The 25,539-nt window shown below is 39.4% G+C and overlaps 1 protein-coding gene across 1 annotated transcript in view; it reads right to left on the bottom strand.

The window, feature by feature from the left end:
* The window catches only part of EIF2AK3 (eukaryotic translation initiation factor 2-alpha kinase 3), a 200,157-nt gene that overhangs the window by 4,388 nt on the left and 170,230 nt on the right, over nucleotides 1–25,539 (bottom strand). The window contains exons 9-15 of the mRNA XM_006898949.1: nucleotides 23,848–24,068; nucleotides 21,516–21,628; nucleotides 18,753–18,875; nucleotides 10,316–10,465; nucleotides 7,852–8,596; nucleotides 5,060–5,227; nucleotides 704–805 (exon numbers count right to left, since the gene is read on the bottom strand). Coding sequence (XP_006899011.1) covers nucleotides 704–805; nucleotides 5,060–5,227; nucleotides 7,852–8,596; nucleotides 10,316–10,465; nucleotides 18,753–18,875; nucleotides 21,516–21,628; nucleotides 23,848–24,068 — 1,622 coding nt within the window. The remainder of the gene's footprint in view (nucleotides 1–703; nucleotides 806–5,059; nucleotides 5,228–7,851; nucleotides 8,597–10,315; nucleotides 10,466–18,752; nucleotides 18,876–21,515; nucleotides 21,629–23,847; nucleotides 24,069–25,539) is intronic.

The raw sequence follows: 25,539 nt of genomic DNA, 5'->3' as shown, positions 1-25,539 counted from the left end.
ATACATAAAAACCATATATACACATAAATACACACATTTTATATTGTTGTTGTTGTTAGCTGTTGTCGAGTCAAGTATCACTCATAGTGACCCTATGAACAAAAGATCTGAACCTTGCCCATCCTGTGCCATCCTCACACTTACTGACACACAAGGGCCCACTGCAGCTGTCACCAGATCAATATACTAGGTCGAGGGTCTTCTCTCCTTTGCTGACCCTCTACCACATACACATTTATATATTTACATAAATATTTTCTTTTTTTTTTTTTAAAAAAAAAAGCTAATCACGTGTAATATGGCCACTTTTAGGTGAATGCATGTGTGCACTTATCTTGTCCCAAGCCCCACCGTCCCTGTACCCTTCCCATGTCACTCCATGTTTCTCCTGGGCTTTGTATTTATCACAAACTTACTGAGTGCTAGCATTTTTAATTAGCTAATTTCTGAGTGCAAGCATTTTTAATAAGTGAATTTCAGTAACATCAAGAAACAATTCTATGAAATAATTTTGGAAAAACAAAGCTTCAAATGGAAACAGTCTTCAAATATTCCTTCCTTGCATTGCTGGCATGAGCTCTTTCACTTCTGGATAGTCTGCTGGTATTACAGATAAATTTATTTTAAAACTTTTTGGGGCACATTTTTGGCACATTTCTTTCTCGATCTTTTTTTGGGGGGTGAGGGTTGGTGTGATACTTACTCTGACCCTCTCCATTTGAGTGCTAAATGGGTACAGCAGTTCAAACAGTATCAGGCCTAAAGAGAAGATGTCCACTTTGTGAGAGTAGCTATTTCCATTGATCTGAAAGTTCACACAAAGAATAAATAGACAAAAGACATTAATACAAAGATGATGTATTTGGTACTCTTGCATTTGTACAATTCTGTTTACTTACTCCCTGCTTTAATTGTAACTGTCTCTGTAAAAAATGTCAGCAAAGAGTTAATAGCCTTCAAGTTCCTTTGCTTCAACTCAACACACCAAAGTGTAATTAAAGTGCTACGCATTACAGAAGGAAAGTGGGGTCCAGCTCAGAGATAGATATCAGTCAAATGACCAGCAGAGGCCTGGAGCCTGGCCCCTGAGGTGAAGTTTTTCAAAGCAAGCACTATCTGAGACAGATCTCTCATTTCCAGTCATTCTAGTTCTTAGCCATTTTTATGAGAAGTCATTACTGTAACCACTAATCAGGAGAGCTCAGTCTTATAGTGTCCCTTAATTATGGATTGCTCTGCATTCTTACTTGTATTTTTCATATGCATATTTCTTACTCTTCAGCTAGATTATAAAGTCCTGGAGGAAACTTCTTTTGCATTCCCATCATCCAGCAATGTGCTAAGTATAGAGAAGGCCCTCCATAAATACTCTGGTAAAGTGAACAAATGAAATAAATTACAGCTCTATTAAACAGAGCCTTATTAAAATTAAAAGTGACCTCCTGGGAGACTGGGACCTTTTATTAGTGAATGTTACTCTCAGGCACAGGTGAGCATTTTTTAAGGGGTGGGGCTGACAGCTGCAGAGAAGCTGCCAGAGGTTCAGGTCGTTGCAGTAAACTGCACTGGACGGGTGGGTGCCTGTCCCTGGGCATCTCTCTTCTATGCAATCAGCTTCCTGGGTAATCAGGTGCTCCCTAACATCTGATGGGAAGTCTTAGCAATCCCCATAGCTGCAACACTCTCCTCCCTTCTAAGTGATTACAGCTTTTTGATTCCTCTCTTACCTCTCTTCCTTGAGGCTGGGGAAGTAGTCAGAGTAAATATGTTTAAAACAACACTTAACACTGCCTTGAATTTGATTCCAGCTCATAGTGACCCTTAATCTTTATGGGAGAAGATAACTTCTTTTTCTCCTGTATAGCAGCTATAGATTTAAAACAGCCAACCTTTTATTTAGAAGCCCAACACTTAACACACCAGGGCTCCTCATAGGGATGTTGTTGTGCTGTTGAGTGCTTGCAACTCATAGCGACCCTGTGAACAACAGATCTGAATCCTGTTCTGTTCTGTACCATGCTCACACTTCCTGACACACTTGAGTCCATTGCTGTAAGTCACTTTGTTAATCCACCTGTTTGAGGGTTTTCCTCTCTTTGACCATCAGAGAATATAAATTAACATGATTTCATGAAAAGAACTTATACTGTATCTCATACACACATTAACTGCCACTTAATTATCCCACTTCAACTACCCTAAGGCATAAGGTATTGCGGACAAGGATCTGTGTACAAAGAGAGCTAATCAAGAACAAAATTTATAAGGTACTAAATAAAGCACCCCGAAACATGCTGAGTAAATTTATTAAAAGAGAAATTAAATTACCACCATAGCCAAAAAGCTTTCCTAAGAACAACAGAATTGTTTATATTTTCAAGTATTACAAACATGTTGTGAGGAGGGACCGGTCCCTGGAGAGGGATATCATGCTTGGGAGGGTGGAGGGACAGCGCAGGAGAGGAAAGCCCTCTATGAGGTGGATTGATTCAGTGACTGGAGTAAGGGGGGGAGGTGTTGGAGACAGTGCGATTGGCACAGGACAGAGCGGAGTTTAGGGCTGTTGTACATAGGGTCGCTATGAGTTGCAAGCGACTCGATGGCACATAACAACAACAACAACAACATACACAACATTTTACAAAGTAGAACATCAATTGTCAGTTTCAAATAAGGTATGTACAAATGAATAATGAAATAAGGTATGTATAAATAAGAGAAATATATACATATAGAACTAATCACTGTGAATGATTTTTAATAAGTAAATAAAGTAAACATAGTTAAGAATCAAACAAATCAGAAATGACCATTTCTCTTAAAACTAACTCTGAAGCAGTAAAAAGGTAATTAATTTACCCGCTTGGCATTTAAGCATATCTTTAAATGTTCTATGTGACAAACAGGAGTACTCCTAAGGCATTCCTGTCCCTACTGAAATATAATTGCAGCACTTGTTTCACTGAGTTCTAAAATGGGCTAGTCATTCTCTTAACAGGATGCCATTCTAACTGTGAAAAACACTGGGGAGATAAAGTAAAGTTATTCAGACTTGGGTCTGACTGCCTGCCACTTTGCAAAGTGGAACAAAGTGGAGACAGCAGCTCCTGGGAAGCTGGCAGTGTTTGGTGCAAGAATAAAAGTTGAGCTTTCAAGTGAAAATTAAGAGTTCTTACTGTAACTTGATGGCTTTCTAATCCTTACAGTTGTTTTTTTTTTGAGAAGCTCATGAGATTAATGTGATCTTTGTAGGATGTGATGAACTGAGACAGCAGTCAGCATGGGGAAGAGATGAGCAACTCAAGGAACTAATGGCCTCAAAATAACCAACGTGCAGTGTTGTAAAATTATGACAAAATAAAGGTCATTAAAAATGCAGGATGGATCACAGGATACTAAGGACACAGAGCATGAAACGGCTGTTAAGACGGTGTTGCAGTCCACTTGGCGAGCTCTGGTAACTTCAGAGAGCATCCACAGCTACCTGAAAAGGATATAGAAACCTTCTTCCCTTACTCAACCTAATACTGATGTATTTTCTTCATAGCCTTTCACCAAACAACTTACGGTAAAAGGAGCAGATATGAGAATTCAGCTTTTTAAAGGATTTTTTGGAGGAAGGAGATATAAAATGCTTATTAGAGATCAAACACTATGAAAAAAAGATAGGAGGCAGAACCAAACCACAGAAGAAGCCTCACATGATAAAAACACCACAAACTTTGCATTAAGGCACAGAACTCTGCAGGAAGTGGTGCCAGTCAATTTCTGCCACTCAGTCACCAGATGTGGCATCTCACAAACCTCACACTAAGGTCCAGGACTCTGCAGGCAGTGATGCTGGTCAGTCTATGCCACTCAGTCACTGGATGTGGGCATCCTTGCAATGACAGGATCTAGAGACAGCAGGTCAGCCCTTGTCAGCATGGAGACCAACTCTGCTGGGCCGAGGGCGAGGGGCTGCCTACTGCCCAGGCTCTTTAAGATGAGCAAAAGTAAGAAAAGTGCAACAATGAATGAATGAAAATCCAAAATCTCTGCAAATTTTCATTAAAATTCATTTTAAAAAAAGATGAGCAAAAGTAGACGGTGTCTTGGGTAGGATTAATTGTCAGGCTGCTAATTGAAAGATTTTTAAAAAATAGAAGCAGATGCTTTTGTCATTATTTTTACTTTGTTTTGTAAAATACTCATTTTTCACAAAAGAATAGGTGAAGATGTTTTGGATTTAAAACCCATTTTAAAGTGAACTTATGAAATTTTACATACTTTTCAGTTTTAATTTCTAATATGGCAAATGCTGATAGACCAAATCTTTTTTTTTAAGAAACCAACTCTTTTGTCTTCTAAACAACTTTTATGATTATAAGTGATTGTTGTTGTTGTTGTTGTTGTTGTTATGTGCTGTTGAGTCACTTGTGACAAGAATCCTAAACCCTGCTCTATCCTGTGCCAACTTCACTGTCACTGACACACCTGCTCCCACTACCCCAGTCACTGAGTTGATTCATTTCATCTTCCACTTTTGCGCTGCCCCTCCTCCATTCCAAACATGATGTCCCTCTCCAAGGACTGGTTCCTCAACTAAAAAGTATGAGCACTGCTAGCCCGCAAGTGTGCACTGTAAGCTTGGCACAGTCTGACAGTGCTGGTCTGGGCGTCCAAAGCCCCAGGCAATCTAATTCAGCACTGTTCCTCTGGACACCCAGAATCACAGACTTACTTCCTGTCCTGGTCTGGAATCTTACCGCCTCTGCTTTGGGCCCTGGCTGCCCTGAACTCTGGAATTCACAGAGGTGAGTCTTTTTGCTGGTTGCTTTGGGTTCTGCTCCAGAGGATGAGGTGTGTTGTCTATTATTTCTCTTTATCTATCCCCATTTCAGGAGCAGAAATTGTATCCTAGCTGCTGACTGTTGATGACAGTCAATTTCTACATTTTATTCTCTTGGCTATTTTAACAAGGCAGGAGATAGATCAGGTAAAACTAGCTCACTACTCTGTAAATTAAAAGTCAGTTTTTAGTTCAGAAGGAAGGGGCACAGCTAATAATCAGACTCACCTGCTCTGGACTCATGTAAAGCTTGGTCCCCACTTGTCCTGTGTGCCTGGCATAGACTGGCATTGGAGTCAGGGCCGCTTGCTCTTCTTCATCTTGGTCCATTGCAGTCACTAGGCCAAAGTCCCCAACCTTTACCACATCATCCATTGTAAAGAATATATTGGAAGGCTGGAAAAACAAAGGAGAAAAGCAGATACTGGGTATGTATTAAGGATAGAAAAGTATAAGGAGTGAGTTCAATGACCTACATGCTGTTAGTTGGCTACTCGTCAATGATGACTCACAGCAATTCCAGGCACATTAATCTGAAACTTGCCCTGTCCTGCACCATCCTCACCATCTTTGATATGTTTGAGCCCCTGGTACAGTCACTGTGTAAATCTATCTCGTGAAGGGTCTTCCTCTCTTTCTCTGACTCTCTTCTTTCCCAAGGATTGGCCCTCTCCTGACAACATGCCCCAAGTATGGAGAGGAAGCTTCACCATCCTCACTTCTAGGGGCACCCGGTCACTCTTCCTCCAGACTTACAGGATTAAAGAGGGAAACCAAATCTGACACCAAGATATTCTGGAGCACGGTGCTCTCCAAACAGACTCCAATAAAACCCCCAGGTATTAGCATCCACTCATCATCCACTTAAAGACCTACACTTCTGGGAACTCTTAACTTTTTTTTTCCTAAATACTCCCCCCTTAGGTAAGCTTTTCTACATTTATAATTCAGATCATAATAATTACAATGACAACAAACCAAAAATATCTACTGCTATTGAGAAAATTCCAACTCATGGGACACTCTGGGTTTTTCTATTTTAATCTATTATTTTATTTTCGCTACCAGATTGCGGAAGCAGTCAGTTTTTTACATGAGGAGACTGCCTAGTCCTCCCAAGGAGCAGTTGGTAGAATGTGTGTGCGTCACCCTGGCTCTAGGACTGCCTAAACCAATCTAAGGAAACCATCCTCCGGAAAACGTAAAGAGCTTACCTACCTCATCACTTCGAAAAACATAACAGAAAAACAAAACATATACCCCTGAGAACAGCTGATTGTTACCTCGAGAAGGAGGCCACCTGAGAATGGAAACACAACAATGCAGCAGTAGAAAGTGGGAGAGTAAGAAAACCAAGTTTTGTCCACATTATGGATCTTTATGTGTCACTGAGAGACCCTGACTAACAAACAGCACACAGCCCTGCAGGGATCCTCAGCTGTGTCTTCCTGGGAGCAGATTATCAGGTGAGCTGCAGACTTCAGCCAGCAGAGCAGAATGCTTATTAATCAGAGCCACCAGGCCTCTCTCACTTCCTCCATGACAGAGCTCTACCTGGATCCTGAATAGTTTGGTTCCAGGAGCCAAAATGTAAATCAACAGGTTTTCAGAGGCAAATGCTCCGGAAGCACAGCACCAGGGCTTTGTTTTCAGGCAGCTCTGGGTCCTGAACTCCTAAACCTTTGAGCTGGCCATGCCTTCCAATAGTAAGTATGTTAACCTTACGTCCTACAACTGAGAAGATTCCGTACTAGGTGATTTATTTTATATTTTGGCTTTACAAAATATAACTAAGTAACAATTATTTTGGAAAACAGGAATTATTTCACATTCTTATCCTGGTTAACCCAGATTCTTAAAATGGTTTGAAAACCGACTATCGATTTAGAAGAAAATATTTTTTGCCCAAATAGCAATGTTGGTAAGGAAGCTCTGGTGGCTTAGTGACAAGAAGCAGTGCTGCTATCCCAAAGGCACGGGATTCCAGGCCACCAGCTGCTGTGTGGGAGACATATGGGCAATCTCCTCCCGTGCGATTAACTGCTTCTGAAAACCCACTGAAGGGTCAGGTATGGGTTGGTTCAGACTCTATGGTATACAACAATAACAAAGCAACACTGGTATCTTAAAGAAAAGTTTGTGGCTAAGACAAAAGTGAAAATACTAAAAATGGGTCCACATCTATCAGGAATTCAAGCTACTTTGACCAGAAACACACATTCAGTACACATCGACAGCATACAGAACTTAGTCAAAAAAATGTTAAAAATGCTTATTTTAAAAAAAAACATTCTAGGGAAATGCTGTGTGCTTTAGGGAGATTCTTACGCAATTTTTATTAGATTATGGTAATATTGAGTACTATATATATGGAAAATATATAAGTGTCGCGGACTCCCCTTCATAAGGTAGCTATGAGTCGCCTATGACTTGACGGCACTTAACAACAACAACAACATATATATGGAAAACAGAATCAAAGAGTTAGAGGTGCAGTCATTTGCTACCTTTTTCTATCCATTTTCCCACCACTGACCCCACACCTCAGTTCAGAGATAGAAGAAAACCACAAAACACCAAAGGATTTGCTCTAGTTCAAAGCTGGCTAAATCAGGAGCCCATCTTGACTTCCACCTGGGGCCCTTCCCCATGTTCCTTCAGGGTCCACGGGAAACCTGTGTGTAACAGAAAGCCATATAATAAATAGAGTATGCCTGCCTATTCAAGGTGAACTGCCCATGAAGAGTATTTTTCCTTTTGTTTTCTAAGAGAGCTAGGAATGTCCTTTACAGTAAAATGAACATAAAATGAACATATAGTCACATTACAGAGTAGAATATATGATTTGGCTAAGATTTTCAAAGTGTAAGTCTTCTAATTTCTGCAACAGGTCACTTGAGACTACTTAAACCAGATCCTTGCTCCCTAGCATCTTCTCTTCCCTGCTCTTGATGGCTCTTCAGCAAATCCTATTCTGAACCATATAATGAAACCCTTGTTCATGTGCCATGGGTACCAACCTTCAGGTCCCTGTGCATAAGCCCCTTGCTGTGCAAAAACTCCACGGCCTCTGCAATCTGCAGGAAGATGTGCAGACACATGGTCCTCTCCCTGTCCTCAATGGTGCAGCGCCCGTTCATCCAGTCCTTGAGGTTCTCTTTCCTGCATAGCTGCATCTGGATGTACAGATAGACCTTTGGTGAACTGGGCTGTAGTTTTTCAGCAGTGGTTCTTGTGAGATCTAAACTTAAAGTGGTTGGTCTAGGAGGAGAAATCGACAAAGTTGGTTCAGAAGATGTGCTACTGGAATGCTTGAAGTCAGTTAGTTTATTAGCACAGTTGCCAATTCGCAGCCGGTCTGTTTTAAGCTCTTCTTTCCTGAAGGCATTATCACAGCCTGAATCCTCAAATACTATAGAAGAGGAAGTCCTCTCCCGTGACCTGATAGAAGAGGCTTCAGAAGGAAGGGGCTGGAAGGAATGCTCCTCTTCATAGCCGTCTAGTGTCCCATCTTCCACTTCACAGTCTGTTAGGCAACTGTCCTGTAGGTTGTATGCTCGGTCAGCACCCGACAAGTCCAGAGGTGTGAGCTGACTGCTGGATGAACTTGTCTGGCCACAGGAAATCCCTACTGAGAAAGATCTACTTCTTCGTGGAGAATGAGCTATGATTTCAATACGTTCTTTTGTAGAGAATGGGTCCATCTGGCGTATTTTCACGGATGGTACATCCATCGGGCTCGGAGAGCTAAGGGGCCAATCTGTGCTGGAGATGGGAGAAGTACAAACCGTATGTGTATAAATTAATGTTTGAAGTATATCTTTTGTCTAAAAAGCCTCAACTGTAATTAAACTAATTTCCAAATGATCAACAACATACAGGTAATAGAAAAAGCACTATATGGCAGCTTCGCATGATCCTAAAGAATGGTTGCTGTTCACTTGACCCAGAAAACCTTACCAAGTCATGCCTATTAAGAGGGTCAAATCTCCAGTCCCATTTTAAGAACCCTGTGAAACTTCCCCTGGCAAGGTGGGTGCCCACATCTGAACAGATGCCAAGTATCTGAGACATCTCTTTGGAGAAACAGCATTGCAATGCTGAACTTGCCTTGGGTGCCCAGGTCAAAAAGTGGGGCTGGTCACAAAAAGAGTGCTGAGTTTTTGCTGCACACACTTAAATACAGACAGAAATGCTTTATCTAGGAATAAGATAGGGATTCTCTGGTCATTGGGCTAAGCCAGGTGAACAAAGACCACAAGAAAGAGGCACACAGCTCACAGTCAGTGCAGGGCCCAATCATGGTGAGACTCTCCTCTTAGGAATGAACAAACTTTCTGAACTACAAGAGAAGGCTGCATAGAAGAAAAGGATGTTGCAGAAATTCAGAGTAAATCCAGCTTAAACTAAAACAAGTCCAAGTAAAGGGTGTAGGTGTGTAAGAGGGGGGAAAAGATTACATTCCTTATAAAAATTTACATGAGAATATTCAATTTTATACTTGAAACGGTCACCTGGAGCTGTCATGCGAGATGACTCAGAGTGTTGTGTGAAAAAGAAGAGACTGAAGGATTAAGAGAAGGCTACTTGGAGACCAGAATTCTGAAACTGCTGTTGGCAGGGTAGCAGCCCACAGGGAGCCACAGGAGCCCACCTCACTTGGCCTTTTTCACAGCTCAGGTGCCAGCTTGGCTCTGCATATGCAGCAAGGTGCAAGACATGTATCTAGCATGTATCCAATGTATTTGTCAGTTCTTCTAGAAAGGTGTTTTATTCCAGCTGTTTTTGAAAATAGTCTATGTGCAGTCTGTATTCTTTTTGTTCTAATTTAGTACTTTTAAAAACGTCTCCTTAGATAGCATATCTTTATATAGGATCATATGGGAAATGTCTTCAGGTTAACTAAAATTATGTACTTAAACTGAAAACAGTTTCAAACTACTTAAAAAAGGGAGCTCTGGTGGCCTAGTGGCAAGACAGTGCACTGCATTCCCAGAAGTATGCAGTTCAAATCTACCAGATGCTCTGCTGGAGAAGGAGGGGGCAATCTCCTTCTGTACGTCAGATCTGATTTGACGGTACACGTAAAAATAATACAATAAAAATTAGAAAAAAGAACCTACTTAAAAAGGAGTTGCAAATTGTTCAATGCTAAGAAGGAAAAAAACTCTAGTATTTTTAAAGAGTGGAAACAAATGAAAACACACGCCACCTTGTACTAAAAAAGTCACAGCACATCTTTCAGTGAGTTACAAAGTCACTCAGCTCTATCAGTTCAACATTCTTAACATTCTTGTTCTCAAAGACTAAATTCATTACCAAGTTGCTAGAGAGCCTTGCAAAACATGATGATAGAGACCAGAAACTTTCTGTTCTTTGCATTAAAAATATCTCTGAAGTTATAAAATTTACATTTTGTTCACTGAATGAAAAACTAGCCAAAAGGAAAATATTAGTCTTTAAGACTATGTCTGCCAAAGTTACCTTTCATCTTTCAGCCAGATTTCATCCATCTTTTCTTGCCATTTCTCTGGTGGTGTTTCCAACCAGGCATTGAAATACCTAACAATTCCTGGGTGTTCCAGCTTGGCTAAAGCTTTAACTTCTCTCATTACTTTTTCCCGAGCCAATTCTCTGAAATGGAGAAAAAAGAAGACACTGAAGGTTGCTCATATTCACAGGAGTAACCATATTCCACCGTTGAAACATGGAAACAATAAAATTCTTCCCTGAATCCAAAATTAGAGCTTGATGAGTTTACTTAGTGATCCTGGGGGTGGTCACGGGGCTGCTCTGAGTCCTAATGGATAGAGGGCACATAAGAACAACAAGTTCTGCATTTATGTTATGCAAATGTTTTTCTGTTTTTTCTTCTGGAAATAAGTAATAATCTACAAGCTCACTAATCGAATCACTAAAATAAAGTTTTCTTAGATGATTAAGAAATCATTTTAGATATAATTAGCAAGCTCTGGTGGTCTAGTGGTAAGAAACTGTCCTGCAACCCCAAAGGCATGCAATTCAGAGCCACCTGCTGCTTTCTGGGAGAAGGATGGGAAATCTCCTCCTGTGCAATTAAGTGCCTCTAAAAATCCTTTGGAGGGTCTGCTATGGGTCAATTCCAACATGTGAAAGCAAAAAACAACAACAACAAGAGAGGTTAACATTCCAAGCTCAAGAGAATAGGTGAAGACCACACAAAAGTATATATATAAAAATCTGAAAAAGGACAGGCACTATTGTGTGTTAGTCTGCAGCAAGTCTTTGCTAGTGAGTATCACAAGAAGCTTTCCTTCCTTCAGTTAGGTCTGTTCTTTCTTCAAGAGAAACATTTAACAAAGGCAAGGAACAGGTTATCATCTTCCTTTCTCTGTACTTATTTAAGTCCTTGTACAAAAGTCTCTAAGTGCTACAGATTTCTTAAGGGCAAAAGCTTAAGTTAATTTTTATATCCTATGTGGAACATAAGGATATTTAACCTACTCAAAAGTTATGCACCAAAGGTAAAGGAGTAGTTCCCTAATACCTAAACCATCAACAAGGATTTCTAAGATTCTACTTGCAATTAAAACATTCAACTACCAGTTAGAAGGGCAGCACAGCAATTAGCACACATACAATCAAGAATCATTAAGAGTCATCTATGGGGGGAAGGGTGGGCAGGGAGAAAAATGTAACAATGAATGAATGGAAATCCAAAGTCTCTGTAAACATTCATTAAAATTAATTATAATAAAAAAACAGGAAAAAAAGAGTCATCTATCAAGATGAGAAAAGCAATGCTGAAAGCCCATTATCTTAAGCATCACATATCAGTCAGTAATTCTACTTCATGTAAGATCTATGCCAGGAAACAGAGTAAGTAAAAAAGTTTACATAAAAGATGAATACTGCAAAGGTATCTTTCATTGCATTGCAATATTAGAAACCTAAGTGCTAACAATAAGAGACTGTTAAAAAAATATGGCACATGCATTAGGCTGGACTACTGTCTAGTCATAAAATATTTTAAATATATCTTAACATGAAAAATTCCGATAATACCGTGAAAGGAAGCAACAGGGCAAACCTGTATGGTGCTGATATATACACTACAAACAATATCAATTTAAGGCTAGATAAGAAATCATTAATGATAGTATACACAGAAAACCCCAAGGACTCAACAAAAAAGCTGTTACAGCTAGTGGACCAATTTAGTCAAATGGCAGGCTAGAACATCAATATCCAAAAATCAGTAGTACTTCTCTACCATAACAAAGAGAACTCAAAGAAGGAAACCAAGAAAGCAATGCCATTTACAATAGCCAACCACAAATTAAGATACTTGGGAGTAAACCTAACAAGAGACACAAAAGATCTATACAAAGAACACTACAGAACGTTTCTGCAAAACAAAAAGAAAAAGACCTCAATAAATGTGAAAATGTATCCTGTTCATAGATAGGAAGACTCAATATTGTGAAAATGATAATCCTACCAAAAGCAATCTATATGTTCAATGCAGTCCCTAGACAGATACCAAATTCATTTTTCAGGAGATGGAAAGGGAAATTGTCAATTTTATTTGGAGAGGAAAGAGATCCCAAATAAGCAAAGCACTTTTGAAAAACAAAAACGATGCATAGCACTTCCTGACCTCAAAACCTACTACACAGCAGTAGTAACCAAAACAGCTTGGTATAACTGGTACAATGGCAGGCACACAGACCAATGGAACAGAACTGAGACCCCAGAAATGGAGCTATCAATATTCAACAAGGAAATAAAACCTATCAAATGGGGAAATGGCAGCTTCTTCAACAAATGGTGCCGGCAAAACTGGAATGTCACCTGGAGAAAACTGAAGCAGGATCCACATCTCACAAAATTAACTTGAGGTGGATCAGAGACCTGGGAGTAAAGCTCAAAACCATCAAGTTCGTAAGAGACAAACTGGCATCAAGCTTAGATGGCCTAGTCTATGGTATAAGGAGACTGCCAAACATAGCCAGAAATGCACATTCTAGAGAGGATAAAATTGATGAATGGGACCTTCTAAAGATGAAATACCTGTGTGCAACAAAACCATTTTCCAAAAGAGTGAAAGAAAACCTCCTAACTGGGGAAAAAACCATTTAGCTATACCATTTCAGACAAGGGGCTCATATCAAAAGTTTACAGAATCCTATAGGACCTCCACAAGAAAAAGACTAATAACACAATTACAAAATGAGCAAAAGACATGAAAAGACTTTTCACAGAGGAGGACATTTGGACAGCAAACACATGAGGAAATGCTCTAAATCACTGACAATAAGAGAGATGCAAATCAAAACCACAATTAGATAGCATTTCACTCTAGTACCAGTGGCAAAACTTAACAGGATGGCAAATAATAAATGCTGGAGAGGAGGTGGTGAGATAGGAACTCTTATACTCTGTTGGTGGGATTACAAAATGGTACAACCACTCCGAAGGGCAGTTTGGTGTTTCCTCAAAAAGCTGAACATAGAAATTCCGTGTGACCCAGCTATTCTATTGCTTGGAATATACTCCAAAGAATGAGAAGTGAAGCACAAATGGAGACTTATACACCAATGTTCATAGCAGCCTTTTTCACCATCACAAGAACAAAGAAACAGCCCAAATGTCCAACCATAGTCTAATGGATTGAGAAATTATGGTACATTCATACATGGAATATTATGCATCACACAAGAGCAATGATTTTGTAAATCACTATCTAACTTGGAAGGGACTGGAGAGCATTATGTTAAGTGAATTAACTCAGTCCCATAAGGACAAATACTGTATAAGACCATTACTGTAGAATATGTATGAGGATCCAAGGTGGGGGCAGTGAGAGTATAGATAGAAGTGAGGATGGACAGGGGTGGTTAATCATAGGGTCACACAATTTGATGGGTGAAGGGAAGGAGTGGGTAAAGGAAATGGTAAAGATCTGCTGTGAGAAACAACACCTATCAACTTTGTAAGTAAACCAGTATAAAATAAAAATTTTATTTAAAAAATCATTAAAAGGAAATATTCTAAAGTATAAATGGTTATTAGTGGATTAGTGAATACAAACGCTTTGATAGTTTATTTTTTACAATAAAAGATTATTCTCTCTTTTTTTGATAGTGGGGGGGTTGTTGTTAGGTGCTGTCAAGTACAACTCAGAGCGACCCTATGAACAACAGATCTGAACCCTATACTATCCTGTGCCATCCTCACAAGCTCTGACACACTCAAGTCCTTTGTTTCAGTCACCAGATCAATCCATCTCATTAAGGGTCATCCTCTCCTACACCTTCCCTGCACTTCCCAATCATGATGTCCCTCTCCAAGGAATAACCTCTCCCAGCAGCATGCCCAAAGTATGTGAGACAAAGCATTATCACTTGTGTTTCCAAGGAGCATTCTGGCTGCACATCCTCTAGAACATATCTGTTTGTTCTTTTGACAGTCTATGCAATATCATGATAGACAGAGAAGAGACTGAGATTGTTAACAGAGTCAGCTTGCTTGGCTCCACTTTTGGTACTAGCAGCCAAGAAATAAAAAGATAAATTGCACTGGAAAAATCTGCTGTCAGGGACCTCTTTAGAATACTGAAGAGCAATGGTGTCAGTCTAGAGCCTAAAGTATGCCTGATTCCAGCCATGGTCTTTGTGATGACTTGCTAAGCACCAGAGAGCTGGACAATGAATAAGGATGACAGAGAATTGATGCCTTTGAGTTGTGGTGCTGGATAAGAGTAGTGGACATACCATGGACTGCTAAGACAACAAACAAGTCTGTCCTGCAGAGGGTGAAACCAGGCTGCTCCCTGGATGCAAGGATTTTGAAAATCCATTTCACATACTTTGGGCATGTTGCAAGGAGGGACTAGTCCCTGAAGAAGGATATCATGTTTGGAAGGGTGGAGGGACAGCACAAGAGAGGAAGACCCTTGATAAGATGGATTGACACAGTGACTGGGGTAATGTGGGTAGATGTGTTGGAGACAATGAAACTGGGTCAAGATAGAGCTGTTGTACATGGGGTCACAATAGGTCAAGTTCAGAGCTGTTGTACATAGGGTCACTATGAGTCACAAGTGACTCAACGGCACATGACAACAACAGGATATTCAGGATTCTTCTCTAATACCATACTCAAAGGCATCAATTTTTCTTCTGTTAACCTTATTCATTGTCCAGCTCTCAGATGCATAGCAAGTGATTGAAAAAACCTTGGCCTGAATCAGGTACACCTAAATCCTCAAACTGAAATAATTACTCCTCAATAATTTGGAGAGATCCTTTACTGTAGACTATTCTTGATGTAATGTGTCTCCTAATCTCCTGACTGCTAACATCAAATGTATTGATTGTGGATCCAAGTAAGATGAAGTCATTGACAGTCTCTCTATCCTTTCACCGCCCATCATGATGTTGCCTATTGGTCCAAGGGGGAGGATTTTTGTTTTCTTGACATTGAGATGCAATCCATGTTTGAAGGTTTCAGTGTTTAACCTTATGCAGCAAGAGCTTCAAGTCCTCCTCACTTTCAGCGAGCAAGGTTGTGTCATCTGCACAATGAAGGTTATTTCCACAAATGCAAATGAAAATGACAATGTGATACCACTTCAAGTCCACTAGCATGGTTATTATAAGTAAAACATAAAATAACAAATGGTGGTGAGGATGTGGAGAAATTGGAACTTCTTCCCCTGCTGATAGGAATATAAAATGGTGCAGCTACTATGGAAAACAGTTTGCTAGTTCCTCAAAAAGTTAAACACAAAATTATCCCTTGACCCAACAACCCCTTATTGTCCAGCTCTTGGATGCATTAATAAGTGATTTTAAAAAGACCATGGCCTGGATTAGGTACACCTCAATCTTCAAACTGACATCACTATTATAAAATATTTTGGAGTGGTTCCTGACAATGAACTTTCCCAGAGCACTATGTCTCCTGATCTCCTGACTGCTGGTACAAGATGAGATCATTCACAATTTCAATTCTTTCTCTACTTATCATGATGTTTCCTATTGGCCCAATTGTGAGGACTTTTATTTCTTGATGTTGAAAATGTAATCCATATTGAAAGCTGTAATCCTTGATCTGAAGGTTGAATCCTTGCTGTTCTGCATCAAGCTTTCTAAGTTCTCACTTTTCAGCAAGCAAGGTTGTCATCTGCATAACACAGGTTGCTGATGAGTCTACCTCCAATCCTGATGCCACATTCCTCTTCAGAGTCCAACTTCACAAATGATTCTGAACAGGTATGGAGAATCAGTTTAACCCTGACATATCCCTCCTGACAAAGTATGTGATACAAAATTGCACCATTTTTCCCCCCTAAGGAGCACCCTGGTTACACCTCTTTCAAAACAGACTTGTTCTTTTGGCAGCCCATGGGATTTTCTTACATGTTGGAGAAAGTACTGAATATCTCATGGACTGCCAAAAGAAGAAACAGATACATCTTAGAGAGGGTGCAGCCAGAGTGTTCCTTTGAGGCAAAGATGAAGACACTTCATCTCATATACTTTGGGCATGTTGTCAGGAGAGGGTATTCCTTGGAAAGAGACATCATGCTTGGAAAGGTGGAGGGTCAGTGAAGAGGCAGACTCTCAACCAGATGGATTGACACAGTGACTGCAACAATGGGCTTGAGTGTGTCAGTGATGATGAAGATGGCACAGGATAGAACAAGGTTCAGATCTGTTGTTCATAGAGCCACGGAGAGTCTTGCTCAATTCGATGGCACCTAATTCACAACAAGAAGCACCAATAATCCCATTCCCAAACAGTACCCTAAAAAAAAAAAGAAAGAAAGCAGGAATGCAAATGGTTCCTTTATATCAATGTTCACTGCAATACTATTCACAATACTCCAAACCTAAACATTCATCAACAGATGAAGAGATAAGCAAAGTTTTCTTTAAAAAAAAAAAGACTCACTCTAATGAGTCAGTTCCGACTCTTTGCAACCTCCACTGGGTCTCCTAGTTTGTAAACTGCAGCAGAAGAAACTTTCCTGTGGAGTGGCTAGTAGATGTACCCTGCCACAGACACACAGGCCTCTGTATCTGCAGCACCTTGCTCTGGCTATGCCACCAGCTACTCCCAGTCAAACGTCTAATACACGTAAAATCTGATATTATTCAGTCATAAAGAGAAGTGATGCTCTGACACACACGAGCATAGGTAGGCACTGCATGATTTAAACTTAAATTAACAAGAGGCAGATACATAGAAACAATAGTGATCACCAAAGGCTGGCAGGAGAGGGAAAGGGAGTTACTGTTTACAGGGTTAAGCGTTCCTATCATGGGTGATAAAAAATATTTGGAAACGGATGGTGGTGAATGTAATACAACATGATGAATGGCAGTAAATTACAGTTTTTAAAAGGGCAAATTATTTTTTTGACTGGGCCAGGCTGGTGATCTGTGACTCCTGAGGGGGTTCAGTCACAACAATCCTGTATTACCAGACTCAGCAGTCCTCCAGCCTCAGCCTCTCAAGCAGCTGGGACCACAGGCAGGTGCCACCACATAAATAAAAAAATACCTTACCACAATAAAATGAAGAAAGTAAAATAGAAGAGCAAGGCTAGATTTTCTTTAAGTAGATGCCAAGGAATCTAAACAGATTCTGGTGCACTTAAAACCTAAGATTCTAAAGATCAAAAACTGGTTGTTATTATTATTAATTTTAATGAAAATTTACAGAGACTTAGGGTTTCCAGTCATTCATTGCTGCACTTTTCTCCCTGCCCACCTCCCTCCCCCAATTCACTCTTCTCCTTGAAAAGTAAAAGAAAAACTCTTTCATTGTTATACAATCCCTCCTCCTAAGTCCACTCCACTGTGCAGCCTTCATTCTGGACTCCTGTCATGACAATAACACCCAATTATATATTCTTTTTAAACAGTTCTCTCCCTCATCTGTTTCAATGCAGTATACATCATTCCTCCCCTCCTTCTCAGTCTCCCCCCAACCCCGAGGTCAGTCCCATTTTACAACAGTGGCATTATGCAGTATTTGTTCTTTTGTGACTGGGATTCTTCACAGCATAATGTCCTCCAGGGTCACCCATTTTGCTTAATATTTCATGAGTTCCTTGTTTTTTCAATGCAGCATAGTATTCCATTGTGTGACTATACCAGAGCTTCTCTATCCATTCGTTTGTTGATGGGCACTTGGGTTGTTTCCAGCTCTTTGCTATTGTGAACAAAGCCACAATAAACATGGGTGTGTATATATCTGCTTGGGCAGTGGTTATGGTTTCTTACACAAACGTTTTTATAGTTACTATTGAATGTAGAGCTTTTTAGTAAATAGAGATGATTAGAGATGAACTTAAAGAGTTAGGATGTCAGTTTAGAGACTAAGATGCACCTGATGCAAGCCAAGGTTATTGTCAACTGCTTCTTATGTATCTGAAAGTTGGACAATATATAAGCAAATATGAAGAAGACTTGATGCCTTTGAATTGTGGTGTTGGAGAAGAATACTGAATATTCTATGGACTGCGAAAAGAACAAACAAGTCTGTCTTGAAGGAAGCACAACCAAGGTACTTCTTAGAGGCAAAGATGGTAAAACTTCATCTCACACACTATGGGCATATTGTCAGGAGAGGATTATTTCTTGGAAAAAGACATCATACTGGGAAATGTGGAGGGTCAGAGTAAGAGAGAAAGACCCTCCACAGCTGAACTGAGACAGTGACTGTAACAATGGGCTTAAGCAGGTTGTGGATGAGGCTGGAGCAGGATAGGGCCAGGGCCAGCCAGGCCTATTGTTCTAATGGTTGCTGTAAGTCGTAGTTAACTAGACAGCACTTAACAAGTATGGACTAGCCTCAATGTGAAGGACTCCTTGTCTATGAGATCCTATCATGCCATTTCCAAGTTTATGAAGAGTGACATTCTTACCTATTGGGTAGACGAATCCTTTTTATAGCATAATTGCAATCATCCACTTTGTTTCTAGCTTCAAAGACAACTCCAAACCCGCCACGACCAAGACACTGAACTGGTTCAAAATCAGTCAGATAACTGGGGGAGAAAAAAAAAATTATAAAAAGAGACAATTTTTAAAAAGTTGTTTTAAATGTTAGGTGCCTGTCAGGTCACTTGTTGTAGTATATAATATGTATATCTAAATTAGGATGTGTAACTTAGTCTCATAGGAATTATTTTCCTAAAAATTGTAGTTTGAATTCTATTAATCTTTTTTGTTCTTCTGTTTGTACAAATAAGAACATATCCTAATATTTAAAAATGTGTGTGATTAATATAATGTCTAATCAACTTCTTATTATGAAATACATTCTACTGTTTCCCCCTAGGAAATATAAGTGATAAGGCTTCTAATTAGGAATCACATGCTTTTACAGTGACTATACAGTCAGTTTGTTCTACCTGTTACTTCCTATAATCTATCAATACATATTCTTAATTCTTTAGCAGATTAGAAAATAATTTTTACATCACTGCTTTCATATTTGAGGGTAAGTATATATCAATCTTATTGTATTTATGTACTTGTTTCCTTACATAAAATTTTTCTTTTACACTGTTACACTGGTTTGCTTACAAAGTTTGCATACATTGCTTTGTTTGTTTGCTTTGGGATTTTCCCCCTATACATTGTTTTCACACTGGATCTTTCCCATTTCCTTTACTGACCCTTCCCTCTACCCATTAAATTGTATACCCTATGATTACTGCCTTTGCCCATCTTGACTCCTCTGCTCCTACTCTCCCCACCCCTTGGATTTTCATATACTTTTTACTATTTATATTTCTACAATAATGGTCTTATACAATATTTGTCCTTATGGGACTGAGTTAGTTCACTGAGCATAATGCTCTCCAGTCCTTCTCAAGTTAGGTAGTGATTTTCAAAATCGCTTCTCCTGCATAGTATTCCACTGTATGAATGTATTATAATCTCTCAATCCATTTGATTGTATTTATTATGTACTTTAGTCAGAAATTTTTCCAGGAATCAATTCTGTGTGACATTAGCTGACTGGTTCATGAGTCAGTCTGCTTCTAGATACCCAGGCTGAAACCATATTGTCACCACCTGTCACTTACAGATGGACCACCACACTGTTCTTTCTTCTTTAGTCTCTGACCTCCTTGGTCTGCTCCGAATCGTCCAGCCAATTCCCACTACTGTCCCTCCAGCATTAGGGGTCCTGTGTCCACTACCTGCTCTAGAAGGACAGCCTGTACTTAATGAACCTCCACCCTTCCAGCATGCTTACCTCCTCACTGATAGCCTTCCTTGACCCCATCCTTGTTTTCCTCTCTACTTCTAGAGCCTGGGCATTACCAGGCAAACAGGAGGACTTTTTTTTTACACATATCTGCTGAACAAGTGCATGCATATTGTGCAGAATATTATAGCTATATGGGGAGAACGATATTATTTCTGTTATCCCTTACAAGGTTAAATTTGTAAGTTATTATCTTCACACTAATATTAATTTAGAAGTAGTTGGCTCAGCTGGTTAGAATCTAAATTTAAGGAGAAGCAGCAATAGGTCCCAACCCTCCATGGGCCAATTACCTTCACAGAGAATGAAGAATAATAACCTATATTCCTAAAAATAGCTACCATGGTACCTATGTGCAAATTCACCTCCCTTACTGCTAAAGGTCAGGAAGCTCAGGTCCTACTCCTAAAGTGCCAACTGAACAATCTTCCTGTATTTAGAAAATTGCTCTATGAAACAAATTTTCTTTTGAAAAGAGTAATATGTTATATAATAATTGTAGATCTCATAAATTACATAAACTTACTTATGTAAAGATCATCTTGTCTAAGATTACAGTTGATAATTAACAAAACTAGGATTTTAATTCACTACTGAATCCAGGGCTCTTAATTGTACCTGAGACCTATTAAAAACTCAATAATATTATATATTATTATTACCATCTCATTACAAACAAAAAACTCAACACCACCTAGAAACTCTTCACACTGCATAAAATTTTTATCTCCCATGTTATTAAAGTATGGTAAGTATGATATCAAAACAGGGGGAAAGTGGCAATAATCCAGGTAATAAGAAACATTAAATCAGCCCCGTTCCATGTAGAATAAAGCATTAGAAGTAATATTGTTCACCTGACAGACTACAAACAGATGCCTTCCTTTTATTTTCATTTCAAATTATTTTAAATGCCTACTTTTTAGCTAACACATACCTCTTTTCCTTCTTCTGCTTTTGAAAATTATCTTCTTAAAAAAATTATCTATTTTATGGATGTACTTTTTTACAAATTTCCATCTATTATTTCAGACAGAATAAAAACATAAATAACTGCAGAATATGAGACTAATCACTCTGATAAAAACAATTACATTTAGTATCATGAAAATCAAGCCAAGTGCACAGCAGATCCTAAGTAACCAGGCTGTCTAAATCACTTAATTTTGTAGTTGAAATCCCTACCTCCTGCGTAACACTCTATTTGTATTCTTCTTGTGATACAAAACACTTTGAGTGAGTTTAAATTACTGGATTGCTAAACCTATATTTTAATCATCCAGTTATATTTTAATCATCTAGTTATTTGCTCATTAAAAAGGTGAAATAAGAGCATACAAATCACTTCTGTTTAGAGTGGCTGTTGCCCAAGATTATAACACAGATAGCATTTTATGGAAGGACTCACCGTGATATATATCCAGAATTTTTTATGTCATTCCAGCTGCTGTCACTGGTGTCGCCACTCACAGAATCATATTTACATTCCGTCTGGCACTGAGTTTCTGATTCCTTTCTTTGCTAGTAAAGTGGAAAAAACAAAACCAAAAAGCACCACTAGTACAAAATGGAAAAAACAAAACCAAAAAGCACCAACTAGTACAAAATGGAAGTTAGCCAGCAATCTTAGGTTATCAAATATATTTTTTAAAAATTGAGAAAAACAAAGTACAAATCACAGTATATGGTTTCTACCTACTAAAGAAAAATTTTATATTTCCTTGCCTCCCCTCTAGTGTTTGAAGATATTTTGTTTCCTTATAAATGTGAGTGTATTGACAAGTAACATGTCATTAGTGTGTGTGTAAAAAAACAGGCATGAGCAATCCCAGAGGTACGCAGTTTGAGTCTACCAGATATTCTGCTGGAGGAGGAGCAGTCTCCTTCTGTACCAGTCAGATCCAATTTGACGGCACACACACACATAAAATTCAAACAAAAAGACAAAACAGGCATGAAAATGTCCAGGCAAAGCCAGAAGAATGATTTTTTTTTCTTAATAATTTTATGAATATTTACTAATGCTTCCAAGACAGGAAACTAAATGTGGCACCTCATTTACAATGTCTCTTCACCAAAAGCTCCTGAAAGATTTCCAGAGAATGGTGTTAGTTACTAAAATCAAGAGGCAGTACTAGGGCCCATCTGTTTAGCCAGTGGTTCTTTGAACAAATCTTTACCTAGGGTGGGCTGTGCAGCAGGCACTGATGAGATCCAAGGAGAGAATGCTCAACAAAGTAGAGCTGGTCCTAAATGATGTCCAGTTTAGTGGCCAAGAGAGAAGCAATTAGGACTTCCCTATTAGCATTTTAGTAAGGGTTGTATTGAGTGTTCTGAGACACACAAGATACTCTAACTCAGAATTAGACATTTAGGAAGATATCCCCAAGGACATGACAACTAACTTCAAAGTAAGTGATATCCTAGAGGAGAGAGTGTGGGGAGGAAGGGACAGGAAGTGGGGGAACAATGTTCTGAAGTGAGGAGGGACAGATGAGCACTACGTGCAGCACAGAGGAGAGGGAGAGTGGTTAGGTAGGTGAGAGATGAACAACGAGCAGCTGGAGCACAGTTAGGTAAAAGTGAGACATGAACAATGAGCAGGTGGAGCACAAAAAAGAGGAGAGTGTGGTTAGGTAAAGGTGAGATGAATGAGCAGGTGCAGTACAGACGAGAGGGGAGAATGGTTAAGGTGAGAGATGAACAGTCAAGTATAAATCATTTAGAACTCTGGATGTAATTAATAAGAACATGACTTTATCCAAAGAGCAATGGGGAAGCTGTTATTAGTAGTTTCTAAGCAGGAAATGTCAATATAGGGCTAGGTGTGTGGAAAATGGGTCTGAGAGAGGCAGAAAAAAGAAGCATGAGACCTCAGCCAACACCATGTGAACAATTCAGGAAAGGTCTAGGGATATTTGTGCTGGGAAAATGGAGGCTGAAACATGGAAGAGTAGACAAAGTAAAGATATGAGAGAACACAGTGAACACCTGGATGAAGAAAAGAATGACCCAGCTTTGGTAATGTACATGGCAGCTCACTTCCTTGGGAGGGAAAAATACCAAGGAAGCAGATCAGAAATGGTGCCCAGGCTAAAAGAAGTGCAGTCTGAAAGATAGTGCATTTCATGTAACTGTGAGCACCCACCAGGCAGGTTGCAGAGTAAGGAGGTACCACTGCTGTGTAAGACAACTGGAGGTGGACATGGAAGTGAGACCAGCCTAGAAGAGTTTGTGGAATGAACAGGGGAAAGAAAGATCTCTGAGGAATGATGATGGAGGAGGCAAAGGAGGGCAAAGTCGCCAAAGTAGACACACCAAGGCAAAGACAGAGACAGGAGGTACACCACCACTGAGGTGGTGCAAAAAGTTCAAGGGAGATGTCAGGTGGCAAATACTAGCCAAAGACAGAGACAGGAGATGCACCACTACTGAGGCGGTGCAAAAAGGCCAAGGAAGAAGTCAGGTGAGAAACACTCACGGTTAAGTTAGGGAAGAACTGAGAACTTCTCATTAATTTGAAGAAAAAACAGGTAGTCAAAAGCTTTGACAAAAGTAGCCGCTATGGAAGTGGTAGTGGTGACAGACTGCAGTGAACTGAGATGTGAATGGAAAGGAAGGAAGGAGAATCAAGTACAAATAAACATTTTATGTTAAAATAGAAACCTATTTAAAATCACACAAGTAAGCTGTGTGTACTCTCAACCCTCTGAAATATACTAGGTTCTTAGATAACTTACTCTGTGGGGATGAGGATGGAAGAGTCTGCGCACAATAAAAGTTGTGGCTATGATACAAAACAGGATAGTTGCGACTATTTCCTTCCACCAGTGCAGGAGGAGGACAGGATCCTTTTTGCGAATATTCTTGTTGTAAGGCAGGTTGTCCAGAAACCGAACAGTGACCTGTGTGCTCCGCTTGCTCCGCTCCCTCTTGTAGTAAGGTAGATAATAACCATTATCTTCAAAAGAAAATAACAAAAAGTATTTTTTAAAAGGGGAACTGAAACAGGCCCATTTCTGTTCAAACTGCCCTTTGAGTTACAATATTGACTCTCTTTTTCTTTCATTTCATTTCTTCTTGAGTACATTTCAAACATCTATTTACTGTTGTGGTTTTTTCTTTTGCATTTTCTTTTTTAGTAAACAAATACATTTTTCCCCCTAAGTACCTTAAATTTTCTTTATATGGAAATGCAATATTGCAGAAAGTCATAGGGCCACCACACTTACTACCTTACTAATAATTCAATCCCTTAAAAAAAGAAAGAATCAGACAGTTTTCAATCTTCTTTCAGGATAATTTAAATTTCCCTTTCACTTAGTATTAATAAAATACCAAATTTTATTATCATTCATTCTTAACAAGCTGATTGATGGTTGTAGTGGTAAGAAATTGCACTGCAATCCCGAAAGCACATAGTTCAAATTATCGGCTGTTCTATGGGGGAAGGATGGACAATCTCTTCCTGTGCAATTAACTGCCTCTGAAAACCTGCAGAAGGGTCAGCTATGGGTCAGTTCTAACACGGTGGTATACAACAACAACAACAAAGGAAAACATTCCCACAATGTTCTCTGGTTCATTATGGGCCATCAAAAATTCATTCCACCTGGAAAGCAGCTGAGTTGAAGCCCCTTCTATGTTGCACAATTGTTATGTGCTGTTGAGTCGCCTGCGACTCATAGCGACCCTGTGTACAACAGCTCTGAAGCCTACCCTGTCCTGAGCCAGTCTCACTGATCCCAACACACCTATCCCCAATTGTCCTACTTATTACATCTCATCCAGGTTCTTCCTTCCCTGCTCTGTCCCTCCACTCTTCCAGCAAGATGTCCTTCTCCAAAATCTGGTCCCTCCTGGCCAAAAGTATGTGAAACAGAGCTTCAAAATCCTAGCTTCCACTTGTTTGTTTTCTTGGCAGTCCATACTCAAAGGCATCAATTCTTCTTCTGTCTTCCTTAGTCACTGTCCAGCTTCCTGATGCATACTTTTTGGACAGATTATGCAATTTCTCTTATCCCCCTTTTCTTTTTTGGTAGATTTACTTTTTTAAAGAAGAAAAAAACCCCAGCAAGGTACAAACTGGGTATTAAACTTTTTTCTTGCTAAAGATGTGATGTACATGTTCATTAGTGTCATAGCAAGCATTTGATTAAAACAGAGTTAGACATAATATTAAAGCTTTTTTATCACCTACTCATGTTGAGCTAGGCAAACCCCCATACCCATCTCAGAAGAGATTCTGATACGAGGAAAAATTTGCAATCATGGGTTTCCCCAAAGTCCCCATCCTAAAAGACAACCTCACAAACAGAAAGAACTGTATACAAACTTGCACAGACATATTGAACATGCTAAATAAAAAGAATACTTGTTTTTAGCAAAGCATATACTCATTGGTACCCAGCAAAATTGTTGTTGTTGTTGTT

The sequence above is a fragment of the Elephantulus edwardii genome, unplaced genomic scaffold (genome assembly GCF_000299155.1).
Source record: "Elephantulus edwardii isolate Elephantulus edwardi_28Jun2011 unplaced genomic scaffold, EleEdw1.0 scaffold00241, whole genome shotgun sequence".
In the NCBI taxonomy this organism is placed as follows: domain Eukaryota; kingdom Metazoa; phylum Chordata; class Mammalia; order Macroscelidea; family Macroscelididae; genus Elephantulus; species Elephantulus edwardii.
The sequence above is the reverse complement of the archived record's forward strand: the minus strand, read 5'-3'. Positions and strand labels throughout refer to the sequence as shown.